At 37.8% G+C, this 26,482-nt stretch overlaps 1 protein-coding gene across 1 annotated transcript in view; it reads right to left on the reverse strand.

Annotated features, from left to right (window-relative positions):
- Positions 1-26,482, reverse strand: part of LOC118834457 (aminopeptidase O (putative)) — a 542,097-nt gene that overhangs the window by 224,428 nt on the left and 291,187 nt on the right. The window contains exons 8-9 of the mRNA XM_036741906.1: positions 5,669-5,771; positions 4,670-4,777 (exon numbers count right to left, since the gene is read on the reverse strand). Of these exons, the coding sequence (XP_036597801.1) occupies positions 4,670-4,777; positions 5,669-5,771 (211 nt within the window). The remainder of the gene's footprint in view (positions 1-4,669; positions 4,778-5,668; positions 5,772-26,482) is intronic.

Here is a 26,482-nt window from a genome sequence, read left to right on the forward strand (position 1 = left end):
ATATTAGTTGTTACTCCCATCTCCACAGCAAATCTAAGTTCAAAGAGGATTATGGATTTCTCCTTAACATTATTATTATTTTTGTTGTTGGTAGTAGTGGTAGTGGTAGTAGTAGTAGTAGATAGTTGATATTTATAGAGTCCTTCAAGGTTTTTAAAGTACTTAAGTTCTTCTCATTTGAGTATCACAACAAACACCTGAGGTACGGTAGATACCATAGACATATTCACTTTAGCATTCTTAGAGCCACTTTGGTCTCTATTGAAACCTTTGGGTTCACTGCGCCCCCCCCTACCCCTACCAGGGGTCCCAAGTTCTAGAGCTGTGTTAGATTTCAGTCCATTGACTCAGGGTCTTGCTGTCCTGCAGAGCTGAATGATGAGATAGGAGTATATGACCTATCGTTGTCAATGTTTCTCTTCAAAATGGTTTATATTCGTCCCTTTTTCTTTCATTCCTCTGGCCACCACCCTAGTCTAGAGTCTTATACAGGGATAGCTGTAATATCCTCCTGGCTGGCTTCTTTCATTTTCCATCCTCCAATCCATCTGTCATTTGGCTAGCAAACTAACGTTCCTTAAATAGTGATCTCAACATGTCATATGCCTAATCAGGGAATTTTAATGGCTTCTTCTTTCTTACCACATCAAACCTAAACTTCTCTGCCTGGCTCTAAGGCCCACAGTAGTCTGGTCTATCTGTTCAGCATAGGTTTTTCAAAAAAATTATTATGAATTTAACAATCTTCAACAAACAAAAACTTAAAGATACAAAGATCAGGAAAGAAGACTGTATAAGAAACTGAACTGTTGGAATATGTACACACACATATATGTATGTATATACACATGAAGTTTAAAAGGAAATAAGAAAATACTGTATTTATATCCTCTTCTGCATTTCTTTTCTTTTTCTGTGCATTTTGAAAAATGTTTTGTTTATGGTCTTTTAAAAAAAAGTTTAGTTTTATCTAATAAGCGAACTTTTCAACCCCACTCTGAGTCAGAGACCTCCCTTGTCACAAATATGTATCCTTAAGAAAAATAAATCAACATACTTGCCATGTCTGAGAACGTTCTATGTTGTTTCCTACAATTTTCCATTCCATCCCCTCAGTTCTAATCAGACTGGTCTCTTATGTCCCACAAAAAGGCTTTGCTCATTCCTGTCTCTTTGTCTTGGCTCAGATTCTTCCACTACCTACAATAACTTCCTTTTCCTCTCTTCCTATTCAAATCAAACTCATCTTTCAAGGCCCACCTCCAATTGTGATGAACAACTTATACCCTATTCCAGGTCTCATTTAGCTCTACTTTTTAGGAAAGTTCTTTAGCACTTAAAGTCAATTCAATTCTATCAATTAATCAAGAAGCCCTTCTTAAATACCTGCCATGTGTCAGGCACTATGTTAGGAGGCTGACGATATAAATCCAAGCATTTATGAAGGGCTTACCATGAGTCAGGCACTGTGTGAGGTGCTAAAGATACAAAGACAAAAATCAAACAGTCCCTGGACGCGAGGAGCTTACATTCTACTGTGCGGTGGTCAGTACTATGAACTTTAGGACAAGGCAGGATCTTGCATCATTTACTATTGTCTCATGTGTGTCAGTCTTTTTTCCCCAAATATATCATAAATCCCTTGAGAAAATGGATAATTTTGATTATGTTAAATTGAAATGTTTTTGTACAAAAAAAGCCAATGCAACAAAAATTAGGAGGGAAGCAGAAAATTGGGAGAAAATCTTTGCAACTAGTATCTCTGATAAAGGCCTCATTTCTAAAATATACAGGGAACTGAGCCAAATATATAGGAATACAAGCCATTCCCCAATTGAGAAATGGTCAAAGGATATGAACAGGCAGTTTTCAGAGGAAGAAATTAAAGCTATTTATAGGCATACGAAAAAATGCTCTAAATCACTACTAATTGGAGAAATACAAATCAAAACAACTCTTAGATACCACATCTCTCCTGTCAGATTGGCTAAAATAACAAAACAGGAAAATGATAAATGCTGAAGAGGTTGTGGGAAATTGGAACATTCTTACATTGCTGGTGGAGTTGTGAGCTGATCCAGCCATTTTGGAGAGCAGTTTGGAACTATGCCCAAAGGGCTATAGAGATGTTCATACCCTTTGACCCAGCAATACCACTTTTAGAAAGAAGAAATCACACAAGAGGGGAAGGGACCCATATGTACAAGGATATTTATAGTGGCTCTTTTTGTGGTAGCCAAGAATTGGAAATCAAAGGGATGCCCATCAATTGGGGAATGGCTGAACAAGCTGTGGTATATGAAGGTGATGGAATACTATTGTGCCATAAGAAATGGGGATGATACCGACTTCGTAACAACCTGGAAAAACCTACACGACATAATGCTGAGTGAGCGGAGCAGAGCCAGGAGAACACTGTACACAACCACAGATACGTGGATTCCGTGAGGACCAACCCTGACAGACTTTGCTCTTCTCAGCAACACAAGGTGCAAGGACAACTGCAAAGGACTCACGATGGAGAATGCTATCTACATCCAGAGAAAGAACTATGAAGTTTGAATGCAGATTGAGGCACACTTCATGCTCGCCTTTTTCTCTTCTCTTTTGTTTTTGTTTTTGGGTTGTTTTTTTTTTTTTTTGGTTCTGTTTCTTCTTTCTCATGATTCATTCCATTGGTCATAATTCTTCTCCACAACTTGACTAGTGTATAAATTAATTCAATGCGAAGTCATTCGTGGTAGTTATATGAGATTCCATGCCGTCTTGGGGAGGGAGGGGGGAGGGAGGGGAGAAAATCTGGAACTCAAAATTATGTAGAACCGTCTGTTGTAAACTAAAAATAAAAATAAATTTAAAAAAATTCCTTGATAAAGGGGGCCATGTTTTTTATTTCTTTGATATAGCCTGTCGTGCTACTATTGGACACACAGTAATTGATATTTATTCATTGATGGATTTAGCTTCAGAAGTATTAAATCAAACCTGCTAGTAAAAATGGGGGCAAACAGTATACTGATTTGCACTTCAGGTATTCCCGTTCCCATCCTCATGAGATAGGGATGACAGCAAATTGTCTAAATATCAAAGATATTTTCATTGCCAAAGGACCCGATGATATTTTTTCAATCCTTATCCTCGAACTCTATCCAGCATTGATCACAATACACCACCGGATATACTCCCCTCTCAGGGTTTTTGTGACCCTGTTCCCTATTGGTTCCCCTACTACCTCTTTAGCTCCCCCTTCTCAATCTCTTTTGCTGCCTTATCATTCATATCATACCCTCTAACTGTGATTGCAACCCACACCTCTGCCCCAGACCTTTTCCTTCCTTTCTCAATAGTCACTCTCTTGGTGACTTCATCAGCTTCTATGGATTGAATAATCACTTCTATACAGATGACTCAAAAATCTATGTATCACAGATCTATGTATCTACGTAAAAATCTACATATCTATAATCTATGTATCACAGATCTACGTATCTATGTAAAAATCTACATATCTATAATCTATGTATCATAGATCTAGTAGCTATGTAAAAATCTAAGTCTCTATAATCAATGTGTCAAAGCTCCAGTGTCATATCACCAACTTCATAATGGCCCTCTTGAGATTTCTTTCAAACTCAACATGCCCCAAACCTTTTCCAAGTTTCCCTGTTTATTTCAAGAGCACCAATGTCCTTCTAATAACCAAAATCATCCACAATTCCTCATTCTCCTTTCTTCCACAAATTAGTTGCCAAATTTGTCAACTCTGTCTGCAAAACATCTTTTGCTCTTGTCCCCTTTCCTCCAGACGCAGGGCCACCAGCCTAACTTAGGTCATCTTCTTTTTTTCTTTTTTTGGATTACAATAGCTCCCACTTCCTACTTCATATCTCTCTCCTTTCAATTTACTGTCCACCATGCTGCCATATAATATTCCTACAGCCCGGCTGAATACTTGTCTGCTCAAAAAATTCCAGTGATTCCCTATTACCTCTAGTATCAAAAGCAACTTCCTTTATTTGATGTTGAAAGTCATTTGAAACTTGGCCTCGATCTACCTTTCTGGATTATAACATATTACTCCTCTTCATATATTCTACTTTCCAACCAAAGAGGCTTTCTTGCTTTTGCCCACGTACAACACTCCAGCTCCCATCTCGGAGCCTTTGCATAGGCTGTCCACTATGCCTGGAAAGCACTTCTTCCTCACTTTTATCTCTTAGAATCCCTAGTTTCCTTCAAAGCTCATTGTACACTGAGCATAAGCTCTCCTACATGAGTCCTTTCCAGATCCCCTTAGCTGCTAGTGCTTCCCCCTGGGAATTAACCTGTATTTATTTTGTATATACATATATGTGTATATGTTGTCTCCCTTGATACTTGAGGGCAAAGACTGTTTACTTTTCGTCTTTATGGCCTCACTGCCTAGAACTCTGCCTGGTACATAGTGGGCACTTACTAAATATGTACTGATTGAAGGATCTCGTAGTACTGTCACAAGAGCAACTGTGAAAAAATTGTTGGGGCATAAATTTTATACTATTTTCCAAGCTGAGTTCATCCCTCTAAATTATTGAGATTTCAAGCACTTCAGCGATCACATTTAAAAAAAATTATTTTCCACATTTTGAAGGTGGGGGAAAAAAAGCAAATATGAGTTACAAGAGCTTACCTGAGAAAGAATCAATTTTCCATGAAATTTCTGTACAAATTTTCTCAAAAATGAGAAATATGTTTCTTCACCAAGCCTACTGGCTAGAAACCGCAGAAGAAAATAGCCCTACGAGAAATAAATACTAAAAATAAAAAGATGCCGATGGTTATCAGAAAAATATTTATATAGTGAACTCCAAGCTATCTGCCAGTGAATTATAATGATTTTGGTTTCTCCATGGCAAATCTTTAGACACAGCTCATTCTAATCGTAAGAGCTTGCAACTGCAAGGTCCTTTTGGATTACAAAGTTCTTTACGACAAAATGGCATGCAGTGAAAATCTCATTATTCCCATTCTGCAGATAAAAATTGAGGCTCAGAGCTCACATTCACAACGTTATTCAGTGGTAAAGCTAGGACTGGAACCCAGGTGTTCTGACTCCAAGGCTAGTCCTCTATTAACTTAACACCTGAACCCTGCCCCACCAATATGGGGCAAAGACGTTAGGTTATGGCTGCTGTATGTCCTACTTATTTATTAACAGTACAAACTGCTTTTCTCTTTTTCTATATGCAGCCTCACAGTTCGGTATGCTTTTGAAGGAAAGGAAGTTTAAGGGCTTTTCCTCACATACTGGCTTAGTAATATGGAAGTTCTTGTTAAATCCCAACAGTTATTCCTGTCTCCAGACTGATGTTTTACAGTAGCCTGAAAGGATTCAGTCAAACCTGACATCAACAGGAAGCAGGAAAGAACAGAGTAAAGTGGTAGAAGAAATTGGCCACTTTTTCAGGCTTTTGGGCTTCATTTTAGATAATGGAGTGTTTCAATGCCTGTAGTATCAGACGCATCCTTACTCCAACGTAATTACAAAGAAGTATTCCAAATCCAAATACAAGTCACTTTTTGATTATCACATAGTGACTTCCTTTATCATGAAAGTCCTTTTATCATAAAGTTAGCTATGCCGATAAAATGCAATAATTTTGGTGTTATGAAACTTGAGCAGTCTTACCTTCAAATAATGGACTTGCATGAAGATCTTTTCTGGATTAAGACCATATCTGACAACTGAAGCTCCAGACTCACTCACTTGTCCCGTTTCATCTCTATTGGGTCTAATATTGAAAGGTAGGAAAAGTACTTTATTATTTTCCCTGCACAAATAATGTCTTATTTCTTGAAAGCCTTGCTTACTAGGGTCTTCATTTATTTGTTACTAAAATTTTTTCAACATTTTACAATACATTGACTGATCAAGAAAAGATTAATATTTGGGTTGGGTTGCAACCTATGGCTACTTCTTTGACATAACTATCAAGGTTTAAGCTAGATAAGATCTCACCGAATCTCAGGTTCTGCTTCTTTTGTTTTAGAACCTATATCATTTTGATGCCTCCACAAATTCTGATTCTGATGTCTCACCCATCATACAGAGGTAACCCAGGGTTCTCAAACACATAACTTACAGCATACTGTAAGCTCAGACAATCCTCACAGTGACAGAAAGGCTTCAACTAGGATTCTGGCAGAAAACTGCCTTCTAAGGAACAGTCTCATTAAGCAAGGAAAACATCATCACCAGCACACTGACGATTGGTACTGAATTCTTCACCTATGCCAACCAATGAAATAAAGAAAAATGCAAGATGGTCCCCAGTCCTGTGTAATCCTTTCTGATACTTCAATGAAGGGGGCAGTGTATCAGGAAAGGGGTAAAAAAATTTTAAGTGGTAAGGGACCATGGAAGTCATATAATCTAACTTGCTTGTTTCACAAATGTAGGAACTGAAGAGAGGTTAAGTGACTTGACCAAAAAAAGACATTCAATAAGCTGGACTCTAAATCCAATGCTTATTCTACTCTACCACAACAGAGCATAGTAAGGATTGAACATTTTTTTAAATGGCCTAGAAATTTTAATGTGTCTATTTGTCCTCTAACTGTCCCCCTTGTCCAACAACCAGTGAAGAAGAGTTATGCTACTGGAGGAACCAGATTATATCAATCTTAACCGTCTTACTGTACACAAAATTATAAGAAAGCAGGAAATTGTGACTAAATGAAAGACTAGCCAACAGGATCTTCATGGACAGAAAAATAGAGGATTTGATATCCCTGTTACAGAGAGCCCAAAAGTGGCAAGAGACATCATTTTTATGGGATGCAGTCATCTTGTATTGCATTTCACGTAAGTATTTTCCAAAGCAAAGGTATCGCACATAGCCTGCAACAATCCTCAGTGTAGCTGGAACCAGATTAAAATAAAACTATAAAATATTTAATGAAATAAAAATACAATAGAACATAGGTAATGTTCATATATATGGTTTTCTAAGTCAATATGTAGTCTGCAAGGATCTTTATATACAATTCTAAAAAAAATTCTACCATTAAAATAATTACAGCATATACACTGGTATCTATCGCAGAGAATGAAGAAGTAGAGAAATTTTATGAAAATTTGGTAAGATCCTCCAAATTAAATCAACATGTACACTGATGTTCATTATCTTGAATGCTAAGGGAGGAACAGGTAAGGAAAATTAAAAAAAAAGCTAATATGCCTATATATCATGAATATCTTCTTTAAGAAAAGAATGATAGGCACTAAACATAATGAACAAAAAATGAAATTGTACTTTATGACAGGAAATGAATTATTGCTCATGAAAGAATTAGCTGTCTTTGTACAATTAGATCACTGACTTATTAAAGCAAAGATTAAAATCAGTACAAAGCCAGGAGAATAAAAATGAGGAAAAGAGAAGGCATACTATTAAAATACATCAATTCTAATCTATTCAAATTAGTTTCTGATAACAAAAAAAATAGATAGTGAGAAGAATAAAGGGCAGATAATATACTATAATGATTTCATTCTGAAGCTTAACCATTGAAGATCATATTTAACTTTACATAAATTTTCATAACAAAGTGACCAAAAGAACCTAAAAAGCGCCTTAGTTAGAAAGTCCATGAATTACTTGCTATGGGGAAAGATATGGCGGCCAAAGGCAACACTAGTTTAGAACGCAAATTGCCTGAAAAATCTATGTAGGACATGATTAGAGGCATTATCAATGTCATTTCTGTTGTCCATTTCCCATTGTTTAGTTCAATTACTTGTTCAGGTAATTCACAGTTAAGTCATTTTAATTGTATTCACATCTTTTTCTCATTATTATTTCTTCTTGATTTTTTCTTTTTACAAAAAATAATTCTGATTGTAGTTCTAATGATTGAAGGTCTAACTATGCACAGATAGCTGATTCAGGATAATTCGCATCAATAATATATACATTTTTCCTTTCTTTCAAAATATAACCTATTTTGTCCTTCTTGTGTTATCTGGTACTCACCTAGTCATACCAATGCTCTTTTCTATGTTTTATGGCATAGAAGCATGAGGTTTGTGTGTAATCTACAAGTCTTTGGACTTTCTTGTTCCTTCTCCCTAACTGTGCTTTTCCATATATTACTCCCCATTCTTACCTTTTCCACTCTTTGCACTGAAGTCAACAAACACTAAAATATATGTTGAATTAATTTGGAGAATTTTACCAAGTTCTTCATAGAGTTTCTCTACCATCAATGCTCACCAACTAATGTTAGTACAGAAGCTACAGTTATTTTCAAGGGGAAAATGCATGTATTTATCATTAGTACTACATTAAATGATGAACAAGTATGCCATGGCATAATATTTCTTATTGCCTTTGGGTATATGATAAAACCCAATCCTCCGCCTCTTTTGTTTGCCTCTCCAGGAGCTACCTGCAATCCATTTAGCTGCAACTTTTTTTCCTTCTCCAGGTTTCTTTATAACAATAATATGAAGATTGATAGGATTCAGCTTCTCTAGCAATGAGATAGCTGTTAAAGGCAACACCAGGCTAGAATACAAACTCATTTGTAAAATCTTATGAAGAAGGATGAGAGATAATTATGAGCAATGTTGTCTCATAAAGCAGAGAGGAGAAGAGTATAAAGCTAGTTTACTTTTTAAAAATTAAATTATATATTTACAATTAGCAAAAATCTATCTTCTCTAGTTCCCAACCCCACCCAACCAAAAATGAAAGTAAAAACAAAGCCTCCATTACAAACATGTATAGTCAAGCAAAACAAATTTCCTCATTGGCCATGTTCCTCCCCTCATTCATCTCCATACACACATATGTCTCATTTTGCATTTTGAGACTTTCACCTTTCTATCAGGATGTGGATAGCATGTTTCATCATTAGACCTGTTGTTAGTAATGTGATTAGTAATTATGTTTATTTGAGTTACTAAGTCTTTCAAAGTTGTTTTATTACAATATTGTTGTCATTGTATCAAATGGTCTGGATTTTCTCACTTCACACTGCATCAGTTCATACAAGTTTTCTGAGATTTTTCTGAAACCATCCTCTTAATTATTTCTTATAGCACAATAGTATTGTCATATTATAAAGCACAATTTGCTCAGCCAATCTCCAATTGATGGGCACCTCTTCAGATTCCAATTCTTTGCCACCTCAAAAAAGAGCTATAAATAATTTTTACAGTAAGTCCTTAGAATTTTTTTTCCTTAGAACTAAAACCTCCCTTTATCTACTGTACCTCTAATTCTCCCTTTTCCTTCCTATTGTCTGTTGAGTACGATGCATTTTCTGAATCCAGCTCTATCTGTATATTCTTCCTTCCTTAAACCAGCTCATATAAGAGTGAGATTCAAATGTCTGCCATTCCCCCTCACCCCTTCCTCATGGTTTTTATAAACTTCTAGGTGCCCATCTGGATTATATGAGATAATGAGATGATTTTCTCTAACCTCCCTTTCCCTTCCCCTCTAGTATATTCTATTCCCTCAGCCCTTTTCAATTATTCTTTTAAGATTATCAAGACCTAACCAAAATATTCCCAGGCTTTCTGTCTGATTAGAATACTTCTATAACCCCTGAAGACGATAGGGTTTAAAGGGAACAGATGGATCATCTCACCATTTTAGAATGTGAGCAGTTTATCCTTTAATTTACTTAGTTTATCCTTATCTAATTGCTTATAATCATTCATTCATGTTTCACTTTTTCAATTTCTATTAGCTTCTGTGTTCGAACTTGAAGGTTTCTACAAAACGATGGTCTTTTCAGGAACGCTTGCAAGTCTTCTATCTTATTAGAGGTCCATTTTGCCTCTATAGCATTATACTCAAGTTTTACTTGGTAAGTTATTCTTAATTGTTAACTTGTCTCCTTTTCTTTCTGAAATATCATATTCCAACCTCTCTTTCTTTAATATTGGTAGCTGCTGAATTGTGTATCATCCACAGCATGGCTCCTTAGTACTTGAATTTTTTTCTTTCTGGCTGCTTGCAGTGTTTTTTTTTTTTCCTTTGGCCTGGAAGATCTAGGTTTTGGCTATAATGTTCATGGACATTTTCATTTCAGTGTTTCTTCACTAAAGTGACTGGTGGATCCATTCTAGTTCTATTTTGTCCTCTGGCTTTAAGAGGCATAGGCAGTTTCCTTTTATGATTTTTTGAAATACGATATCTAGGCTCCTTTTTTGGTCATGGTTTTCAGGTAGTCCAATAATTCTTATACACACACACACATGCATGTGGCATGCACGTATGTGTGTGATCAGTTGTTTTTGTTAATGGATACCTTACCTTTTCTATTTTTTCTGTCTTTTGTTTTAATATTTCTTGTTGTCTCATGGCATTATTAGCTTCTATTTGGCCCATGACCATTTTTTGGGAGCTTGTTGTTTGGCCAAGATTTTGTACCTCTTATACCAAGCTATTAATTCTCTTTCCAAATATTGTTTTTTGTAGCTTTCATTTCTTTTCCAATTTTTCCTCTGGCACTCTCATTTAACTTCACATTTTAATTCTTTTTTAATCTCTTGTTTCATCTCTTCCAAAAATGCTAAATTAATTTGCACCCAAGCTATATTTTTATTTGAGGCATTGCTTGTGGATGATTTGGAGTCATTTTCATCTTCTGGGTGTGTTGGGAGTCCCTGTCACTATACTAACTTTTTTCTGGTGGAATTCATTCTTTGCTTGCTAATTTTTCCAGATTACTCCCTGACTTCACATTTTATGTTAAGGCCAGGCTGTGTACACTTCTGGCTCTGTTGCTTCTTTCTTAGTATATGAAGTGTGATCTTATTGTAGACTCTCAGGTCTGGGCAGCTCAGACTGGGGACCTGCAAGATTTCAGTGCTCTCAAAGTGTTCTATCTGATTGTTGGTCTGAGCTTGGCATATTCCTGGCCTGGGTTTGGCTCTGAGAAACAGTGGACTGCTGCTAGACTCATCCACTATCAGCCAACTGGAAAGTTCTTCTGGTTCAGTGACTAAACTGTAGGTTTCCCTTTTGGTCTGGGATTCCTGCTCTGGTTATTCCTCAGCAGGCTTCAAACTGCGCTAAAAGCTAGAGTGGATACCCTGCTCTGCTCCTGAGCTGCACTGCTGTTGTTTGCTTCTGAACTTGCTCTTCTCAGTGCACAGCCAAGGACCTGCTACCACTTCTTATCCTGGCAAGACTCCCCTGGGCACAGGTATCCTTTTCATGCCCTGAATCTGTAACCTGGAACTGGGTAATAGGTAATAAAGCTGCCTGTTGGCACCTGTTCCTGAACCTTGAACAGGTTTAGGTTCCTCCATGCTGGATTTGGGACCTCTTCTTACCCTGGTTCACAGCTTCCTTATGCTGGCATGCTTTGTACAATGTGTTCCTGGCCAGACCTCATCACTACTGTCAACAGAACTCTGTCTGCCTACAATGACCAATCCTGAAAACATGACTCAGTGTGACTTTTTCTTACACTTCTTTATCAGGATTCAGTCTTGTGCATTTTCTAGATCTGTTTGGGGTTACGGAGGAAATGAACTACAGTTCCTGCTTCTCTGCCATCTTGGCTCAGACTTTCACATAAAACCAATTTTTAAAGAAGCTTTTCAAGATATCTGAATCAACAAGCTTTTATTAATTACAGTCATATAGTGAAGTAAGCAGAATCATGAGAACAATTGATACAACAACAACATTTTAAAAATGAACAACTTTGAAAAGACTCCACATTCTCTGTGATCCAGTGACAATGGCATCTTTGCTGTTCCTTGCATACAACACTCCATCTCCCAACTCCATGCATTTTCATTGACTGTCTTCCATGTTTGGAAATTTCTCCTTCATTTTATTTTTTGGCTTCCCTCAAGGCCCAGCTAAAATCCTACCTTCTACAAGAAGGCTGCCCTGACCCCCCTTAAGGTTAGTACCTTCCCTCTATTGTTATCTCTAATTTATCCTTTATCTATTTTGTTTGTACATAGTTGTTTGCGTGTTGTCTCCCCACTTAGACTATGAGATCCTTGACAGCAGATATTGTTTTTTGCCTTTGTACGGTCACCACATAGCACAGGACATGATAAATACTTGTTGCCTGACTTGACTTAAGAACTCTGATCAACACAATGACTCCATGACTCCAGATGACCAATGCTGAAGAACCATAACCCCCTATTAACAAAGAGGCGATATACTCAATATGCAGAATGAGATATCTACATTTTTGGACATGGCCAATGTGGAAATTTGTTTTGCTTGCCTCTGTATATTTGTTATGGTTTTGTTTTTCTTTCTTTTTTCCCCAGGGGCAGAGGTGAGGGAGATAGAAGTAAAGGAATGCTTGTTAACTGAAAAAGCACTTAATAAATTTTAACATAAACACATTCAGCCCATGGACACTCAAAGATGGAAACGGGATGATTACCAAGAGAAGAAAAATAGAGAAAAAAATTACAGAAACCATTTTAACCAAGTTTTCTCTATCAAGGAGGGTGGAATCACTATGTTTGTAATCTAACATCACAAACTCTGATGTGCTTTTTATAGAGGAGATAGAAATGGCACTAAAGAGAACAAATACTGGAAAGCAATCAAGTTGGATTATGTCACATCTATATGTGTCATGTATATATACATATATATATATACACACGTTTACATTTTTACATTAAACATTTGCATATGTGAGTAGAGCACCGGCCCTGGACACATGTACTAGCTGTGTGACCTTGGACAAGTCACTGAACCCCAATTGCCCTGCCTTCCCCTTCAAAAAAAAACATTTACATATAATATGATCCATGCTTAAGGTAACACAGTTATGAAGTCGTTAAGGGACAAAATGTGACCAAAAGGATATCAATATCTACTGACATCTACTGTCTTATCTGTCCAAAGAATTTTGAGAGTCATCTATACCTGAAAGGAGGGCATCCTCAACAAGAACATTAGTAAGGAACAAGAAGGCTTTTGTAAGTGATATTAAACAAGAGACCCCATCTTTGCCATTTCACAATCAACTGAAAGACAGAGAGGATATATAATCCTGTTGTTAATTAGGAAAAAGCATTGGATCCCCAAAACCCCAAAATCCACCATGCACCATCCATATACAAAAATTGTTCAAAATTCCTTGAGAAAATGAAAGACCAGAAATAACCTTGTTCTATGACCCTCTGATAATAAACATCAGGGGAGACACAAAGCAGCAAGATAGATGCTTGCCAAAATCATTTGTCACTATGATAGAGGAGATTCAACAGAGTTCAGATTGAAGAGGACTTTCCTATGAAAGATGAGGTCCTGCAGATAGATGTTCCTGTTACAAAGGATACTGTACTAATTTCATCAAGCTCCAGAACATTGCAGAACCTCCTGAAAGAGATCTGTAATCACTCAAAGGAGTTTTACCTGTCTATCCACAAAAAAATGTCAAGTGGAGGAAGAATGTCTATTGTTCAGATTTCAACATGCATGTGGATCTATGCCTTATAAAACTTCTCCAGCAGCATGTGTAAGCAAGTACAGATAGGCACCAGGATTAAACAGGATAAGAATGGTCTGCATTGCTTTTGAGAAATCGCAAGGTTCTTTCACTGATCCAAAGCTTCTCATAAAAGCAAAGTACCATCTTTTCAATACTAACATTTTACCAGACTCAGAACCAAAGATAACTATCACACAAAGTTCAATAGAAAAGCACGTGGTACGTGTAAACAGACTGCAATATCTATTCAACAAAGATCTCCAACGCACATGAGCAAAGGATAACATGAAAGAATTGGATGATAGGAAGGTGGGCTGCTCACATTGGAAGAGTGAAAGAAACCAAGTAAGCAGTTTTTCTCCTCTTGTACCTTCGAGATGCTGGGAAAAAGTGAGGAAGGCATAAAGCCTCTTGGATGGTGTATTGGCGATCAAGATGGGCTCTTAGCACTTATTCAACCAAGTGCCCTTGAAGAGTTTGGCCTTTGTTTCCTTGATTAAATTAGGAGTCTTGATGACCTCCTTGCCTCAAGGGAAAGCCTAGTTTACATGGGTTTGAGTGACATGTTTGTAACATCAGAGGTTTTTAGACCACATGGGTTTAAGTCGTATTTTTGTGATTTTAGGTCATGTGGGTCCTAAGGGGAGTTACTAAGACCAGAGCCAATAGTAAGAGCTTAAGTTCTGGTTGCTCAGATGACGTTTGATGATGGTTAAAGAGTGCATAAAAAGAGAATACAGAGCTATTTGCTTGGGGCTCTCACTCTTGGTGGTGCGCTGATGTGGAGACTCTAGGCAAATGTAGTTAAGAGCCCTCCAGCTTGTAAACCCGGATGTTCGGACTTTATTGAACTCTGGTAACTATGAATTGAGATTTGAATCAGACAGGGTCTGTCTGTTGAAGTTTGTAATTTGTTTGTATTTGCTTTGAAGTTCAGGGTGCTGGCTCTTTCCCCTGAACCAAGTGAATGATGTTTGTATGCTGGATTAAAGTGAGATTGCTAACCTCTTAACGTTGCTTTCCTTAGTAAAGCAGATCAAGTGGGCTTGCAGTGTTCTGTGAGCTGGTTGTTGTTGGTTTTACACCCCCCACAGCAGCTGCTAGCTGGATTGTTGCAACAGATGGACAGGCATAGATGAGTTGTACCATTGAATAGGACTCCTCAATCAATGAAATCACAGATCCATTTGAGTTGGAGAGGCTGGAAAAGGATGACCTAAGGTTATTAGTAATGCTGCTTCCTAAAACAGAGAGAAGCAATAGAGTATAAAATCAAGTTAAGGGATTCTTGGTGAGAATCCAAACTAAACAAAGTGATCACTAGGGCATTCAAGTGTGAAAATGGAAGGAACACAAGAAACAGAGGGAAAAATGGGAAAAAATCTGCAAAAATTTTTGTAACTGACCTTTTTCTCCATCAGGGGCAGTAGAACCATAGGATCAGTTTTAGATGTTCTTATAGAAGAAGTAGAAATGGCATTATACCAAATGTAAATAAAAGAGTTACGCTTATTTCATTCTTTTCAAGAGAAAACACCACTGTAAAGAATCTCCAACAAGATGTCTCTTATGCATAAATTATAGGATGAACCATTTAGAGCAGGAAGGGACCTTTGAAGCCATCAAAGCCAGCTACCTCATTTTTCAAATGAGGAAACTGAGGCACAGAAAAGTCGAATGATTTCCCAAGGTCACAGAGTAAGGGAGTATCTGAGGAAGGATTTGAACTTAGATCTTTCAGACTACAAATGTAGCATTCAATCTCCCATATAAGCTAACTGCCATAGACGCTGTTATTCAAGATTCTTTGAAAGATGTAAAAAATTATTTCTTACTGAATGAGTCTGCGATCACAAATATCAAGTGAAACATCAGAACACGGAGATGTGTGTTTATCCAAGATGTCTGACAGGATTATGGAGGAAATCCAGCACAGAGTCCAGATTAGGATGAGGTCCTCCACAGAGCTCCCTGTTTGCAGATGACGGTGTTCTTGTGGTATCAAGCCCAGGAAATCTGTAGAGATGTCTGGAAGAGCTCTTATAACCACTGAAAAAAGTTTGAACTAATCATCTATACAGGATAAAAAAATCTATGAAGAATATCTATTGCTCAGATTATGATATTCAATTCAATGGACCAATATATTACCTTTAGATTAGTGTCGCACAAACACGCAGAGAGAGAGAGAGAGAGAGAGAGAGAGAGAGGGAGAGAGAGAACACATGCATAAATGGATGAGTTGGGCCCAGAATTAAATAGGAGAAAAGAGAACTGAAATGCTTTTAGGAAACTAAAAAGCTCCTGTCATGAACTCAAACTTCTAGAAACAAAGGCTCCATCATTTTAATATTAATTTTTCATCAATGTTGTTGCATACATGTGAGTCATGGAACATTACAATCTGTAAGGAATGAAAAATGAGTTTCACACATAGGGCAATAGAAAGATGCAGGGTAAATGTGAGCAGGATGCAAAATACAACAAACTAAGATGTCTGAAGAAGAGATGGAGTAAAGGATGTTAAGAATATATGAGGGAGGGGGCAGCTAGGTGGCGCAGTGAGTAGAGCACTGGCCCTGGAGTCAGGAGTCCCTGAGTTCAAATCTGGCCTCAGACACTTGACACCTATACTAGCTGTGTGACCTTGGGCAAGTCACTTAACCCCAATTGCCCTGCCAAAAAAACAAAAACAACAAAAAAGAGTATATGAGGGAAAATGAAAATGAATCACATGTGTGGCAAGAGTGAAGGATAAGCATGGAAGAGCCCAAGGGCTTACTGACATTTTTGTGAGATTGGTAATTAAGTAAGGCCTCCGATATGTTGGGTAGAAGCCCTGTAGTGAATTTATGAGAGGACATGGACAACAGTGATACAGAATGAACAGACATGGATGACTTGATATCTGCAACATTGGAGAGAACATCTAAATAGATGAAAGCAGATATCCATTTGGGTATTTTAGTATTATTTTTTTTCTGGAAACAGAACAGGAAAAGCAATTTTTCTTTAAAATGGTAAAAATAAAGAAACAAATAAATAAATAACTTGCATAGAAAAGAAGAAAATAACTCTCTCTGCAAAAGCCTGATTTTATCATATTTGTCATGTGAGGATCAGTTCAAGGAAGCAGGCACGGACAATAGCCTGGAGAAGAGAAGACTCAGGAAGGACATGACAACTGTGGTCAAATATCTGAAGGACTGTAGGGTGGAAAAAGGGTTAGACTTGTTCTGATCGGCCCCAAAGAGTTAAAAGCATCCATGTTAGGAAAAATTTCCTAACAAATAGAGCTATTCAAAGGCATAATAGTTTGCTGCAAAGGGTGTGGAGTGCCTTCTCTTTGAAATTCTTCAAGGAGAGGCTGGATTACCACCTGTCAGTATGTCATAGTAAGAACTCTTTTTGTGAGTGGGTTGGACAAGGTGACCACTGAGGTCCCTCCCAATTCTCAAATTCTGTGGTACATTTCTGCTGCTTCTCATCGTTTCATTTTCATTAACTCTCTGTATTTTGTAATCCTGTACCAGTTGAGTCCAAGCTCTGGCAGGTTCCACTAGGCTGCTTAGCAGTGCCTGGCCCATAGTAAGTGTTTAATAAATGCTTGTTGACTGATTGACTGGACGGGCTTTGAATGTGAGCCTGGCAATGAATTGTGTCTGTTGTTTGAGGCTAGGCTAGCTAAGCACGAAGAGGCTCTTCAATAGCTTGGCCACCAGGTGATGAATTGTTTGACTACAAAACTCATGAAATGGCATTGTGTTGTGATATGCATTGATGGAAGCAAAATACATAGAGATGAAATCATAAATGTCTAGACATATTTAACAATTTTATATTTAAATATTTTGTAAAAAATTTATTCATTTTAAACTTAAATACAAAATAAGGAAAGAAAAAAAACATTTCCATGTACCCAGCAGAACACAGAGGATTCAATATGAAACAGTACGTTTTCATTTCAAACTGTTTAATTTTTTTTTTTTTGGAAAACCTAGGTAATAAATACTACACATTGTTTTGAAAGCTACCCAGCTTTTCTGTGATTACTTCTGTTTTCTTTTGTTCTCTGCTGTGTACTTTTTATTTTATTTTTTTTCTCCCTCCCTCCTCCACCCTTGACAAGGCTACAATTAAACACGAATATATATATATATATATATGCATATATACATATACACACATATATACATATATGTAAGACCATACTTAACATGTTTCTGTTTGTCAGTTATTCCTCTGGAGGTGGAGAGCATCTTCCTTCATAGGTCCAAATCTTTCCATATTTTTCTAAAATCAACCAGCTTCTCATGTCTTTTATCTCAATAGTATTCCATCATAATCATATACCACAACTTGTTTAGCCATTCTCCAACTGAAAGGCAGCTATCATTTTAGCCAATCTGAAAGGTGTAAGATGATATCTCAAAGTTATTTTAATTTGCATTTCTCAAATCAATGATGACCTAGAGAACTTTTTCATGACTATATATAGTTTTAATTTCTTCATCAAAAAACTTCCTGTTCATATCCTTTGACTATTTATCAGTTACAGAATGATTCATATTCTTATAAATTTGACAAAGTTCTTTATATATTTGAGAAATGAGACTTTTAGCTGAGAGATTGTCTATGAAAGTTTTTTCCCAATTTTCTGCTTTCCTTCTAATCTTAGCCACATTGATTTTATTTGTATAAGAACTTTTTAATTTAATATAACTGAAATTATCAATTTTATACCTCACAATGCTCTCTGTCTTTTGTTTCTTCATATATTTTGTTTTCCTATCCATGATCTGATAGGTAGTGGGTTCTATGTTCTAATTTTATTGTATTCTACATTCTAATTTCTCCCTCTATATCTAGGTCATGTATCCATTTTAACCTTATTTTGGTACATAGTAAGATATTGGTCTCTGGCCAATTTCTGCCAGACTGCTTTCAGCTTTCCCAACAATTTTTACCAAATAATGAATTCTTATCCCCAAAACTTAAACTGTAACATTTGTCAAACACAAGGTTATTATAGTCCTTTACTACTGTGTAATTGTGTATCTACTCTGTTCCACTGATCTATCTTTCTATTTCTTACCTAGTAACAGACAGTTTTGATATTTACTGCCTTATAATTTAAGGTCTAGTACTATTGAATCTCCTTCCTTTACATTTTTTCATTAGTTTTTTGAAATTTTTGACCTTTCGTTCTTTCAAATGAATTTTGTTATTATTTTTTCTAATTTGGTAAAAAAAAATTTTTTAGTAATTTTATCAAGATGGTATTAAAAATTGATTAGGTAAAATTGTCCGTTTTATTATATTGGTTTTCCTTACCCATGAACAAATAATATTTCTCCAGTTATTCAAATCTGACTTTCTTTGTATAATGTTTTATAATTATATTCATGTAGTTTCTGGGTCTATTTTGACAAGTATATTTTACAGTAATTAGGGTGGGACTTTTCTTTATTGTTTTCTCTTTTGGAATGCTGAGGCAATCAAGTACCTTTTTGAGTCTTGCCTTTCAAATGTAATAGCAAGGCAGGGTAGACTTTTTGTTGTCTTTTGTTTCTTTGATTGAATCAAGTCTTTGACCTGCTCAAGAAACAAGAAAGCCTAGTTCACATAGGTGTGAGTCCCATGGTTTTGGGAGAAGCATCATATGGTTTTGAGTCACATGACTGGGATTCCCTTTGACCCTGAAGAAGTGTATATAAACTCAGAGGTTAGTGGTTTGCCTTTGGGGGCACATTCATTGAAAGAGTGTTGATGATGAGACTCTGGGTAAGCCATTGAAGCAGCCCCCTGCCCCCTCCCCAGCTTTGAAAACCCAGATGTTGGTACTTCTCTGGTAACTATGTATTGTGATTTGGTTAGACAGAAATGTTGATCTGTTTATATTGTCTCTGTTTGTAATTTCTGTTTGTATTTGCTCTGAAGTTCAGGGTGCTGGCTTTTCCCCTTGAACTAAGTGAATAATATAGGTATGTTTGATTAAAGTAAGATTGTTAACCCCTTAAAGTTGCTTTCCTTAGAAAAGCAGAACAAAGAACCTGTGCTGGCAGCTTTTCTGTGTGCTGTTGTTACTGGCCTTACACAGCCACAGTAGCTGCAAGTAACACTGTTGTTACACTATACTCTCAGATATTTTTTACTGTCTAATTATTTTAAATTGTCTAAAACAATATTTAATATTGGTGACACATAGTGTAGTTTCCCTGTTTCTCTCTTTTAATTAAACCTGTTTTAGCTCTGCTTTTTCTGAGATAATAATTGCTACCCCTGCTTCTGCTTTTTTCACATTAGCTAAAGCATAATAAATTCCACTCCAGCTCTTTATTTTAATTCTGTGTATATCTCTCATTTTTTATTGTGTTTCTTGCAAGTGACATATTGTTGAATTCAGATTTTTAATCCATTCTGCTTTCCATTTCTGTTTTATGAGTAAATTCATCCCACTGACATTCAAAGTCATAAGTACTCATTATATATTTCCCTCCATCCTATTTTTCCTCACTATCTTTCTCACCCTATTTGCCCTCTGCCTCCTCATGTATCTAATATACTTCTATCTACTACATTACCCTCCTATTCCTTAATCTACCCAGCCCTCTAAGCATCCCTCCTTTATTCTCTCCCCCATCCTCTTAATATTTGTTCTTCTAAAAGTCCCTCCCTTATTCTATCCCTTTGCCTTCTTATTTCTTTCTAAGTTTAGAAGACTTATATACCCATCTAAGCTGTATATGCTGTTCCCTCTTTAACCCATTTCCTATGAGACTAAGGTTACAGCACTACCAGCCCTCCACCCCCACCTGCTTCTTCTGTATCAGTTTTCTTTCACAGCTCTTTTGTATGAGATAATTGCTCCTTTTTACCTCTCCATACCAGTTTTATTTTTTAGAATCACCCCATTATACTCAGCTCAGCCCAAGCCTTTCTTTCAAACTACCCAAATAATGATAGTCATAAGAGTACTGATAACATTTTCACAAATAAGTTAATTGTTTGACTTTATTGAGTCCCTTATAATTAGTCTTTCATGTTTTTCCTTATATTTCTCCTGAATCTTATATGTCGAATTTTCCATTAAGTTCTGGTCTTTTTGTCACAAATACCTGAAAGTCTTTCAATTCGTTAAATGTCCATTTTTTTGTTGTTGTTGTTCAGGATCATACTTAACTTTGCTGGGCAAATTACCCTTGGTCACATTCCCAGCTCTTTTGCTCTTTGAAATACAGTTTTCCGAGACCTACAGTTCTTCAACATAGAAACTGCTAGTTCTCCTGTAATCCTAATTGTAGCTCCACAGTATTTAAGTTGGTTTTTTTTTCTTGTTGCTTGCAATATTTTCACCTGAACCTGGGAGTTCTGAAACTTGAATATGATAATCTTCTAAGTTTTCTTCCTGGGATCACCTTCAGGTGGTGATCAGTGGATTTTTTCTATTTCTGCTTTACCTTCTTGTTCTAGAACTCCCAGGGAATTTTCCTTGATAATTTCTTGTTATATTGTACCAAGATTCTTTTTTTTTTAATCATAACTTTCAAGTAGTCTAATGATTTGTATATTGTCTCTCCGAAATCTATTCTCCAGATCAGCTGTTTTTCTAATGAGATGTTTTATGTTCTCTTCTAATTTTTCATTCTTTTAATTTTTAAAAAAATTATTATTTCTTGGTGTCTTATAATGTCATTAGCCTCCCCTTGCCCAATTCTAGTTCTCAAGGAGTTATTTTCCTTAAGTTTTTGGATCTTTTTCCAGTTGGCTCACTTTCTTTTCATAATTTTCTTGGATTGCTTTTATTTTTTTTTTCCAATTGTTCTTCAGTCTCTCTTATTTGATTTTTTAAATCCTTTTTAAGTTATTCCAAGAAATCTTTTTCGGGCTTGTGACCATTTGATGTTTCTTTTCAAAAAAGGAATGGCTTTTTTAGCTTCCCTATCTTCCTCTGAATGTGAACCCAGGTCTTCTCTAGCCCCATAGTAGCTATCTATGATTAGGTTCTTTCTCCTTTGCTGACTCATTTTTATTTTGTTTTATTTTATCAGCTTATTATTATAATCAGCTTCTAGTCCCACGGTGTGGGGAATGGTGCCTCAGGCCTCAGGTCCTTCTTACTGTTATTTTCTGAGCTGTATAGGAGACCCAAACTCAGACATTCCTCTCCATCCCTAAGCCACAGCAACAGCCCCCAGCCACACTGACATGCAAACACTCTTGCTACCTGTGGTCCCTCCAGTGGCTGCAAACTTCAGCTCTCCTCTCTGCCCTGGAACCAAAACCAGGGACTCTGCTCTCCTGCAAGTGTCCACAGCCTGCAAGGTCCCCACTGTACTCACTAAGCATGTACTCTGTCCTTCTTGTCAGCACAGGGGGAGGGTCTTCCAATCCTCTTCTGCTTGGGTGGGACAAGGTCCAGTTGGTGAAAGTTCCTGAGGCCAAGGCTGCTTCCCCAACCCAGCAGCCCAGCTGCTTATTGTCAGTTCATTCAGTGGAAGAGTCAGCCTGGAGGTGTTTGCATTTCAGTCTGGCCAAACCTCTGTCCAGGAGGTCCAGCCTATCCTTAGGTTCTCTCAAGTTGTCTTTGGAGGACAACTACCTTGTTTGTTTTTGTTGCTCTACATTCACTTTGAGGTCATGCTCTGTCTTTCTTATACAGGAAATCTGTAGAGCCTGAAGCTTTCTAACCTACTCTTTCATCTTTCCAGAATCTTCTCATAATTAAATCTTTCTTAAGTCATACTTGTGCCCTGGGTCAATTCATACGAAGTCATCTAAAATTATGAAATTTAGGTTCCTAGAATGTCAGAGATGGAAGGACCTCTTCCTGAGCATTCTCACCCACACAGTCTATGTTTATATTGCATATATTTCGTATTTATTTATCTGTACACATGTTGCCCCCATTAGAATGTAAGCTCCCTTGAGTGCAGGAGCTGCTTTCATGTTTGTCTTTGAATTCTCCTCTCCTCCCATCCAGAACAGTCCATGGTACATAATAAGTGCCTCTTGAATTGAATCAAATTTAATTGAACCTTAGATATCCTCTGATCTTCATTTTCACAGATGAGGAAACTTAGCCCCCAAATGTGAAGTGATTTGCCCAAGGTGATCCAAGACAGAAAGGCAACAGTCAAACAACAAATGCAGAATTCAGACCCAACGGTCTTTCTCTGACAGCATAATATACAGGCCAAAGAGTTTCTAGATGTTTCTATGTAAAACTCTCCGTAATAGAGTGAACCTCTGGCACCTCACGGATAGCTCCCTGTCATCAAATCAACCATAGCTTCCTGGCGTACTGTATTTCATCTCTTTTTGTTGGATATATCAGAAGAGTTTTCCTTTCCTTATTCTTTAACTCTCAAATCCACTGTAGGTTTTTCTTTTGCTACCCTTGCAATGTCAGCAGTGATGGATATAGACAGTTCTATCAACACATTCATCTCCTGCCCATATCATTGACTCACATTCATTAAGAATTTTGGTGTCAGGGCAGCTAGGTAGTGAAGTGAGTAGAGCACTGGCCCTGGAGTCAGGAGGACTTGAGTTCAAATCCAACCTCTGACACTTGACACACTTACTAGCTGTGTGACCTTGGACAAGTCATTTAACCCCAATTGCCCTGCCTTCCCCCCTCAAAAAAAAAAGAATTTTGGTGTGGTTAAAGAGTTAGATGATGGTCAGGCATGGAGTAGAATAGATCTGAGATGGAAAAAACTGAAGCTTGGCCCTATTGACAGTTTTCTAATCAAGCGGGTGTCTCAATCCAATCTTCCAATATATTACCACAAGAGAGGCAAAGCAAGGTTGCTTAGGGTGGGTTGAAAAACAAGGGAAAGCCTCTGAACTTCACTGTAGTGAATCGAATTCACTGTATTCCATTAGGTAGTTTCACTTTTCCCATCTTAGCTCTGACCAATCTTACATGATCACACTTGTCAGAATGAAAATCCCCTTTCATCTTCATTCTCTAGTTTGTCACTGGGGCTGAGTCTTTGTTTTGTTCACTTCAGTAATGATAGTATTTTTAGCTGAGAGAAGACAAGCCCACCACATACATTCTTGGGGGTAGGGAGGGTTCTCTGAACCAGCAAGAATTCAAACCAGGTTTCCTAGTCATAGCAAGGGAGACAGTGTTGTCTTTTAAGTTCTCCACGCCCCGGAGTCTGCTGTGCAGAACTGAAGGTGGGGAGTAATCAGGAAGATGATGGGAATCTTTTTTCCCCCAAAGGCATTATTCCATGCCTGAGTCACTCAGGAAGCCTGTCATTTCTTCCCCTGCTGGCAAGTTTCCTTCTAGAATATACCATTCTTCTTACCCTGTTCTGCCACTCTTTACAAATTAAAGAAGACTAAAGAAAATTCTATTGATGTTGATGGAGTCCGGGGAATATTTCATGCTCCTACGAGGCAACTTTTAAAGTCAGTTTGGGGCTGCAGAAGTAGCTTCTAGAAAGGCATAATTAAATATCAAGGGGTTCATTTTTACATACATCAAGCAGCTCCTGCCCGAATACCGAAAACATAAACTTCCCGTTTTACATCACTCTGAATCTCTCATAATTGGTCAGTCAACAACCTGAAATAGAGCACTGACCAGGGGCAAGGTGTGGGGGAGAGTGAAAAGGAAAGCCTACAGAAAGTTTTTTGTCTGAGGTCCCCTGCCATGAAAGAGCTGGGAAGTAAATAAGGGAAATTAGGGACATATGCTCCTGTGATGCATAAATATATGCGACAGAAACATCTACACATTACGACCAACTACACTGCTGCCTGCTTGCCTCTATCGTCACATTTAAACATTTGAGGAGGTCCGAAAGGTCAAAGAACAGGGAACGAGGTGAAATGTTTCTGAAAAGCCTTTACAGAAAAGAGGAGAATGACAGAGTTTTAAAGGAAGAAAAAGAGACATGGTTTGGCAGGTAGAAAGAAAAGGGCATGACATTTCAGGCAGAAGACTTGGCCCAAGCAATGATTCATAGGTAAGCGAGGTCAAGTATGAGGGAAGGATAACAAGTAGGTATGTCTTACTAGGGCAGAGAGCATAAGCCAGCGTATAAGAAAGGATGTAATGAGAAACTCATGTGGATCAACATCATCTGGACAGTCTTTGTCACTCACCCCACCTCTCCATCTTCAGCTCCACTTGGTTTCCATACCATGGGATAATACGTCCCTCCCAGGATAAGCTAATGACTCCAAATCTCCTCACCTTGCTGCTAACTGCCTTGGATACTTAAAAACAGTAGCCAACTCAAATCCTATCCTCCTTTTGCCTCCTCTATGCTAGGAGGGCTGGATGGTGGAGCAGTGAACTCCTCCCAAAGCTTTCCTTTGTAGACGGCAGAATTTGGACCTTAGAGCTCACTCTACCTGTCCCAGCAGGTTCCCCCTGGTGTGTATGTCCTCCCCCTTCTGGCTTCCTTTTTTGTGTTGTCTTCCTTTCCCACCCACCCCCATGAGACATTAGACTGGAAGCTCTCTGAGGGAGTGCTTAGCCTAATGCCTGGCATGGGGTAGGTGTTTAATAAATGTTTACTGAATCGAACTGAATTGGAACCTCTGTTAAAGATATCACATAAGGTTAACGGATCAATTTTTCCTTCTTGACTTTTCTTTCTTATACAAAACTTGAAGACTTTGGTGCCTGATGAACTGATTTTTGAATCATGCTTCCTGAAGAATAAACTATTTCCGCAGAAGCGCTACAAAAGGTGCTGTTTTCTGAACATTTCAGTGGGGAAAGTGCTTTTATGTTATTGATTTTACTGTTCTCCTTTCCAGTCTTGACTTTGAGCTGGCCAGCTCAGTGTTAACTGTATTCTACTCTCAAATCCTTTGTCCCTTTTTCTTATTATCACTTGTGTCTTGCCAAACCTGCATCCGCCTACGTTGTTCTGCTCACATGCTGCTGAATGGCCCTAGAGGAAGTCACGATATTGTGCTATATCAACAACAAATTTATGTTCTCTAATCTGAATTTGACTCTGCAATAAGGATGTAATTTTCCTCCTCCTTAATTGATTCTCCCTCCTAATTGGGAGACATCATGGAGTAGTGGATAGAGAGGTGGCTCAAACAGTGCCTCTGACACATACTGGTGACCCTGACTAGTAACCTCCCGGTGGCAACTCCCTAAACTCCTAAGCTGTGGAGAAGGTACTGATCTGCATTGGCTCTCCTTCAAAAATTCCTTATACCACTGAAATTACAGGTCTAGTAAAAAAAATCATCATACTCCCAATAGCAACTGCTCTAAACCTTCCCATCTCAAGCCTACCACACCACCTCCTTAACATGAAAAATAAAGAAAATAAAGGCCATTTGCCATGAACTCCTTCTAACTACTTAAAATCTCTTTATATCATCTCCCCAAACTATCTTCTTTTCCTCCAGTATCTGAGGAAGGGATGACCCTTCTCACTAAGGCCAACTCCTCTACTTACACCCCTGATATCATTTTCCATTTGAAGATCACCACCACAATCATGGGTGCTGAAAATCTTCAATCTCTCCTTAAACCAGCTCTTCCCCTGTTGTCCACAAACAGACCCAGGTATTTTAAGCGCATTCCTTCACTTGAATCTATTACCACATCAAAACATCGTCCTATACCAGGGATGGGGAACCTGCAGCCTCAAGGTCCCTTCCAGGTCCTCAAGTGCGGCCCTTTGACTGAATCCAAACTTCACAGAACAAATAAATAATGATAAAAGGATTTGTTCTGTAAAACTTGGACCCAGTCAAAAGGCTGCACCCAAGGACCTAGAAGGCCACATATGGCCCTGAAGCTGCAGGTTCCCCACCCTTGTCCTATACCATCTCCACCTCCTTTTCACAGCCAAACTCCTAGGGAAAAAATATCTACAATCATTGCCATCATTTCCTCTCCTATCCCTCTCTTCCCAAGCTCTTGGCTTCTAGCATCTGAAGTAACACTCCAAAAGTGATTAATGATCTCTTAATTGACAAATCCAATGGCCTTTTATGAATC

Source organism: Trichosurus vulpecula, chromosome 1, assembly GCF_011100635.1.
Source record: "Trichosurus vulpecula isolate mTriVul1 chromosome 1, mTriVul1.pri, whole genome shotgun sequence".
Classification (NCBI taxonomy): Eukaryota; Metazoa; Chordata; class Mammalia; order Diprotodontia; family Phalangeridae; genus Trichosurus; species Trichosurus vulpecula.